The 8,015-nt window shown below is 39.5% G+C and overlaps 1 protein-coding gene across 1 annotated transcript; it reads left to right on the top strand.

Moving 5' to 3' along the window:
- The first annotated feature begins 615 nt into the window (after positions 1-615).
- On the top strand, positions 616-7,731 carry LOC109048041 (uncharacterized protein KIAA2013 homolog). The gene is made up of 3 exons (XM_042730289.1): positions 616-2,120; positions 3,711-4,564; positions 7,059-7,731. Exons 1-3 carry the CDS (start codon positions 1,139-1,141, stop codon positions 7,074-7,076), a joined length of 1,854 nt encoding a protein of 617 aa, XP_042586223.1. The 5' UTR covers positions 616-1,138; the 3' UTR covers positions 7,077-7,731.
- The last annotated feature ends 284 nt before the right edge of the window (positions 7,732-8,015 follow it).

Raw genomic sequence — 8,015 nt, 5'->3', positions numbered from 1 at the left:
AATAAATCCATGGCCACATTTACAATTTACAATAGGGTCAACAATATTTGTAGAATATACAATACAACATATACAATGGCAGAATCTCTTCTTCTTAACTCGGGAAAGTTTTTATTATAAGAATGATATTATAAGAATTCCGAAATCATTTGAATAAATTAAGTGCATTTATCAAATGTAAATAAAATAAAATAAAATCGATAACCATAATTTAATTATTAATTATCTAAAAAAATCATGCATTTATTTATTTATTTTTAATTTTTTGTGCACATTACAAATGGGTTACACAAAGTAAATACTGCACTCTCTTTTGTCTTTCTTTTTTTTCAGATACTATTTTTTATTCTATTTTTTTCACACACACACACACACACACACACACACACACACACACACACACACACAGCTAAAAAAAAAAAAAACAGCAAGGGCAGCAGTCATCACTCGGTGCCGTAAAGCCGTTACAAAGTTGCCAGGTCAGTCTTACACACTGGTCCAGGATCAGTTTTGTCTTCCATTACTACGTTACACTGACGTTAGATGTGCTGCTAAGGGCTGATCCAAGAGCAACGCTTAGTCCAGTTTAAACTGCGACAGGTCTTGGACTTCGACACTTCCGGTATTTTTACGGCAGCCTGCTGGTTTCCTTCTACAAACAGAGATGTCAGCTGGCTGAGAGGTGACATGTACACACAGCAAATAAAGCAAACGAACGACATCGACATAACTAAACTCTAGCAGAAACACGCGATTACGCGACGCAAACATTGCTTCGGGGCGGTAAAGTAAGCGCGGAATGGGCGAGCAGAAATGTTTGGACTGGTCAGCTGACTAGCCTGAGAACAGCAACGACAGCCCTGCAAGAAATACCAGCTCTTTGGCTCGTTTAACAAATGTTCGGAGTTGTTTTTGCACGGAGAATCGTGTTTGGCTCTTTAATGAGGAAGTAACGTCAGGGTTAAATGAAGAAATTACTTCAGCATTTTCCCGCGCGTTACTCTTCAAGTTTAGCTTGATAAGACAATACTGCTATGCTTCTCAGAGCTGTTTGTCCCTCCCAGCGTTCACTACTGTCAGGAAGTCACTGATGCCCGCTATAGTGATCGCCCTCGACTGAGGAAAACAGCAGTGGTTTATGTTCAGTCCATCAAAGAGCTCTTGGAGCAAAAGACAGACCATGTGGCTTCAGCAGAGGTTAAAGGGGCTGCCAGGTCTGCTCTCCAGCAGCTGGGCTCGCCGTGTCTTGGTTGGATTACTGCTCTTCCTCATTTTCTACTGGTACTTGAGCTCAGATGGGCTCCTGAGGTTTCTCAGCATGTCCAGGGAGTCTGGAGGAGCGGCGGGGGTGTGTCTGCAGACTGATCTTCACAGGTGGGTGTCGTTGGTGGACCGAGGGGAGGGAGTGGTTCTCACCCCCCAGACCAAAGAAACGGTCCCGTTTGTGGTCGGTAATGGACATTTTCTGGTGGATGTGGACTCTAACAAACTCTGGGTAGCTTCATCTTCACAGCCGGGCTCTGCACCGGTTCTCCAAACAGACTACGGGCCGATAGCGCGGATGCAGGTGCCGGGAACGCGCTCGGAAGCCCGGGGAATGATGCTGTGGTACAGAAAAGGCTCTGTTTTTTCCAGCAGGTGCATCCTGACGGCTTCTTCTCACGAGTGCGTCACCATACGAGAGGAGTTCGTTGCCCATCGCAGCCTACCCAATGTTTATCTTCAGAGAGTTCACATATCAAACCCTACAGACCGCCCGGTTTCGATTGACCTGGTTTCGATTGAGTCGCCGTCGTTTCGGAGCACCGTGGAGAAGATGGAGGAAAAGGAGTTCGTGCTCTCCTCGGGACGGGTGCTCACGGAAAAGAAGGACACCGTGTTGGTGGTGGTGGCCACGAAGAAGCTGAGCACCAAGATCCAGGTTCCTGCCAAATCTGAATACTCCGAAAACCTGGTGAGCGTGATTCACACCTCGGAGCCCACCGAGGGCGGGAAACTGGACGAGACCCTCAGCAAACTGAGAGAAGGAGTCAAGAGGGAGATGGTGGATGTCCTCCGAGCCAATGTGGAAGAATTAATGCAAGAGCACCAGCAAGCATGGATGGATCTCTTCATATCTGGCAAGTTGATTGAGCGCACTCTGACATAATTGTTATTCACTTACAAAACAATATCAGTATATACATTTCAGGTTCATTGTATGGACCTCAAAAAATATACTTACTTGTACAGTTCTTAAATCAATTAATCAATTTGATCTAAAATGTGTGTGTAAACATTTCTCTCGTGCCTTCAAGGTTTTAAAAAGAGGCCAGAGACAACGTAAAAGCTAAGAGAAGAGGTATTTTTAATTCAGTTTTCTATCAAGTTGTTAGAACAACACAGAGATAACACCGACGGTATAATGATTAAATGCTTTGTGCATTCGTTCAGTTGCACATATAGTAAGTAATATAAATAATATAAACAAACCTGCAGTCCAAGGGTCTGTGCTGCTACTCATTTCACAATCAATGATTTTACTGGATTACTGTACTTGAGTATTATTAATGGGGATTTGTACTTTACTCAAGTGCAATTTAAACTGACCATTGTATTTTTACTTGATTACATTTCAGAAGAAAAAACAGTACCTTCAACTCCTTACAGTTTTATTTTAACTTGAAAAGTAGTCGTTACATTTTTTGCACTTTTATTTTGTCGTGCAAAATGACGTGCAAGAACCAATGATGTATGTCTTCACGCATCAAACACACGTTTCATCTTCAGTTGTAATCTGGATTTTTTTTTTTAAAGATATATTTATGGGCTTTTTTGGACAGTACAGAGCAGACAGGAAAACACTGGGTGAAGAGAGTGGGGTGGGATCGGCAAATGACCTCGAGATGGGAATTGAACTCGGGTCGCCGCGAGCACAGTTGCGCTAGGCTTTATGTCGGCACACTAACCATGAGGCTATCAGTGCCGACATCAGGAAAATTTCTGGCTTCAAAATTCCACCATTAAATCTTAGAAAAGCATTTAAGGTAGCAAAGTTGCTTTTCCCATAAAAGTCTATTGATTATTTTTGTTTGTTTGGATATAGTCATTAACTGTCTGTGTAGTATATTGGCTGAATGCACAACATTTACTCACCCTGCAGTATTTTCCTTACACAGGCCCATCGTTTCGTTTCAGAGGACACTGATTCATTAACAGGGGTTAACATTGTGTTCATTTGTATCGTTTTTAAGGTTGCATCTTGGGACGTCCTGTACAGCTGCATTATATTCTTACAGATGGATTATTCTTCCTAAAAATCTTTTTGTGTTCATCTGAAGTAGAAGAGTAAATGTCTAACAAAACATTTTGCATTGAGAAGATGATTCAATATAATGAAACCATTTTTTTTTCTTTTTTTGGGCGAGGTTACTTCTTTTTTTTAATACTTAAGTACAATATAATTAATTTCACCCAAAACAAGATGTAGCTTTGGCCAAGATTCACTCAGTTTCTGTACTTTCACTTAAGAATAATATTTGAGTACTTTTTACACCTCTGTGTTTTAGAAATAAGAAGATTCTAAAAATGTTGCCAAAAATATTTTTTTTTACACATACGACTATTTTTTTGCACAAATATAAAAACAAAAAAATGTTGGTGAACTAAAAGGAAACCTAAAAGTTTAACTTAAAAGTAAATGTTTGATAGTCTTTTTTGCTGCTTTACAGGTGTGGAGATCAGAAAGATCACAGACGCCCATACTCCGTCCAGTCGCACAGTCAACAACACACTGTACTACATTCTGTCGACCTCCACAGCGCCCCTCCTGGATCAGAGTCTGACCGCAGAAGAGCAGGAGCGCCTGGAGTCCAGTCTGAACTACGCTGACCACTGCTTCAGCGGCCACGCCACCATGCACGCCGAGAACCTGTGGCCGGAGCGCCTGACCAATGTGGCTCAGATTCTGCAGCTGGTGAATCTCTGGAACCTGACCTTCCAGAAGAGAGGATGCAAGGTCCTCGTGGCGGCAGGCACTCACGGTATGATGCAAGGCATGGTCCTGAGTTTCGGCGGTCTACAGTTCACCGAAAACCACCTTCAGTTCCAAGCCGACCCAGATGTTCTTCACAACAGCTACTCTCTGAGGGGCATCCATTACAATAAAGACCTTATCAACCTGGCCGTGCTGCAGGACGCCGAGGGCAAGCCCTTCCTGCACGTGTCCGTCAAGCCTCAGGAGAAACCCGTGAAGCTGTACGCCTGCGAGGCCGGCTGCATGAACGAGCCTGTGGAGCTGACCTCGGAGCTGCGAGGCCACACGTTTCCGGTGATGGTGACCCAGCCCATCACGCCTCTGCTGTACATCTCCACTGATCTCACTCATCTGCAGGACCTGAGACACACGATGCACGTCAAGGCCATCTTGGCTCACGAGGACCACATGGCCAAGCAGTACCCAGGCCTGCCCTTCCTCTTCTGGTTCAGTGTGGCATCCCTCATCACGCTTTTCCACCTCTTCCTCTTCAAACTCATCTATAATGAGTACTGCGGGCCTGGAGCCAAGCCGCTCTTCAGGAGCAAGGTATAGCCGAAGACACACAGTTTTTAGGGGTGGGAACTGTGGTGTGGGTGAATCTCCTTTCCCTTTTTCTTCTTGCTCTCATTCTGCGCAACTCTCAAATCCTGCCTTGCAAGATATTTTTACCTCTGGAAACTAATTGATGATGATTGGTTTGGGTAACCCATCAAACTGCTGTAATTGGAGGGCTGGGCTTGCTGGAAATAGTTGTCTGCAATCTTCAGTTCGGGTGTTCTCTCTCTCTATGAACCTCTTGATGAACTGAAAGCACCAGTGCTCTAAAGACACTATTCAGTGAGCGCAATTTTTTTTTTTTTTTTTTTGCAATTTGACACAACTAGAACTGATTTGTGTCCAAAAAAGTAAGAAAAAATATTTATTTTGTTTTATATGAAATGCTATTCCACTTTGCAGAATAACCAATTGCTAATTATGTTTGAAGGACTGTTTTTTTTATGTAATTTATCTTGTGACTTTCAGCAGACTTTCCCATCTTTTATATGTAGTTTTACAGCTCAAGAAAATATGTCTAGAGTATTTAATTCAGTTTTTTGATGGAATGATAGCAGGTGAGGAGTCTAATTTCATTTGATCTGAAATCCGTGTGTAAACTTATCACTGGTGCCTTCAAGTCTTTCTTCTTCCAAGTTGGTTTAAGGGGTTTTGTTTCTCTGAAATTTGCTGTCTGCAAAATCTTTTTTGTTACGCGGGGGTCTGAAGGGGTTTGAAGTTTGAATATCTTCTTGTTGGTGTGGTGAGGTGAAAGTTGAATTTAAAATTGAACCCAAATACGTCAACTTTTTTTCACTGATCACATTCATCCACCATACAGTCATTTATGTCAGTAGGGTGTCAACACACTTTTGTTCTTTTGGTAACATTTTTGATAGCAGTTAACAAAAACTTCAAACGTAAGGTAGGCGGATTTGAATAAACCTCACAAAACTCACAAGAAAATTACATTTTGCATTAAAATGAAGCCTTTTAAAGACCATAAGGATTATTATCATGACAATTAAACCTTTACAATAAAACTAATTGTATTAGAAATGTAAATATTATTATTACAATTGTTACGCTTATAATAATATATATATATTTTTTAAGAAAATCATTGTAGTGCGGTATTTTTTTTTTACTGTAATCCAGTAAAAGATACACAGCACTGAGCAACTAATAAGAATCACAACTGACAATAACAGGAATTACAAAACAACATTTCAGAATTACAAAAAGGCTTCATTTCATGTGCAAAATATTTCTTTTTATAAATATAAATGTCCCCATGCAGACATTTTCCCTAAGATTCACAAAGTCTAAACCGGTTTAGGTGTTGTTATATGAAAGGACGTAAGTGTGTAAGTGACATTTAATCAACTGAATGAATCATGTCGCTTCACTGTTTAGAGCACTAAATGAGATGGGACAGTTGAGAAGGTAGCTTATTAAACATGTGTCACTCTTATCATGTTTAAGTAGGCAAAAACAGTTTCACATGGTCTGATGTATAATTCATATCACTGCTGCATATGCACTGATATCATACACCCTGAGCTGCACTCCGTTAGATCTCTGCCAACATTTACACAAGCTCTTTTTCCATTTTATTATTTACTTGTTGTTAATGTGAAGATTCTGCATCATTCGCCATGTGCGTCTCAAAGTTTCTTCCCATGTTGGAGTGATCTTTTGCATTTGTTAGAATTCTGCTGTTTTTATTAAATTAATCCAATCAAGAGTTAGACAGAGTTCTGTTATTGTGACACTCATTCACATTGATCTTTAAGATTTACTAAATCTGGGGGTCACAGAGTAAAACCTGTCAACTAGCATCTCTCTTTAGTAAAGTGAAATGAGTACATCACATGAGTTGCCTTAAAATGCGTCAGCCAAGTTAAGGCTGTTCTGTGCCTGCTCAAAAAAACAAACAAAAAAATGTATAAAGGTGCAATTAAGCCTGCTCTAACCCAGCTCAGCTCTAGTATCAAAGCATGCTGTTGTAATTTCTGTGGAAATGCGTTTACGCCACCTCTGAGCAGCATTAAACAGTCTGTGTAAAGACAAATTTATCACTAGTGTGTGTAACATGCTGAAGATACATTGCTTATAAGTATGTTTTTTATTAGTGGGTGCGATAAATGACATGTTTTGGGTTTAAAAGGCAACTCAAATGAGTAAAATCATTTCCCAAAGAGAGCACGCATAAACATTTTACTTCATTTTTGATTGAACTTCTATTATGAACTTGATTTTGAGTTTTTATTTTACAATAAGCTTAGACTCATACTGAGGGTAAATAATTAAACAGATGCACTGGATGGAGTAAATTCAACAAGTGTAAAATATGAGTGCTAAATGCCATCAAATAATAAATAAATCGTAAAATAGTAAATCCTTTCCATTCATATCCCTTGATATTTTTTGAAATCCACATAACACTTCTTTTTTTTGTCTACTATAAATATGCATATTAAACCTCTATTTGTTATTTCAACAGGATGATGATTCTGTCTGAAGCCTAATCCAGTGTGCAGACACATTAAATATGGCTCTTATCTCTGGATGTCCTCTCAGGATTGATTTTAATCACTGGAGACGTACTGATGTATCCAAGACATGTTTTCCATTATTGCGGTGTGAATTTAATTATGAACATTATCTTAATTCTGTCGAGGAATATGTAAATTGTTAAGGTTCAATATGAAGACAATTTAAAGGTGCCCAGTCATGTGCAAATTAATATCGATAATTATGAAGGATTCAAACAAGACCTTTATTAATGAATAATTCAAGCTTATAAACAAGCATAATAATAAAATCTTAATGGAAATCGAATCAAATGTCCAGCTCTTAAACACTGATTTTACGTGAATGAAGAAAAAAATCTTATAAAATCCCAATGAAATGGAAGTAGCAACAGAGCTTTTCTTCTGTATTGTGATGAACATCTGAGTGTGACGGATTATTAAAAAAACAATGTAAGGCATGGATTAGTGATTGGGGATAAATGAGTGGAGAAGTCAGGCATGTGTCACCTTATTTTCACTGTAATAACGAGTTGTGACATTTTGATTATGAGGTCAAAAAATCAGATACATGGATGAAAATGGGCTAAATGAATCTACGTCAGTAGTAGAAATACTTACCCTTATTAAAACAGCTGGGAAGAGGGAATGTTGTATGTATTTATTTGAAAAATCGACATTGAACATCACAGATTCAAGTTTGTTTTACTGTATGCTTAATCACATGGAATATAGAATGCTATGCTGATGACACTCATATGGTGGCCGAGAGACCTCAAAGCACTGCAAATAGAAAAAGCATAAGCAAATCAAGAAAACATCAGGTGCTGCAAATGCTCACAACACAACCAAATAAAGAAGTTTATTTGCAGGCTGTTTCTGTTTCTTTATTTGTTTGCATTGTGTGCATTTGCAGCGCATGTGTTGTC

Source organism: Cyprinus carpio, chromosome B8 (genome assembly GCF_018340385.1).
Source record: "Cyprinus carpio isolate SPL01 chromosome B8, ASM1834038v1, whole genome shotgun sequence".
In the NCBI taxonomy this organism is placed as follows: domain Eukaryota; kingdom Metazoa; phylum Chordata; class Actinopteri; order Cypriniformes; family Cyprinidae; genus Cyprinus; species Cyprinus carpio.
The sequence above is the reverse complement of the archived record's forward strand: the minus strand, read 5'-3'. Positions and strand labels throughout refer to the sequence as shown.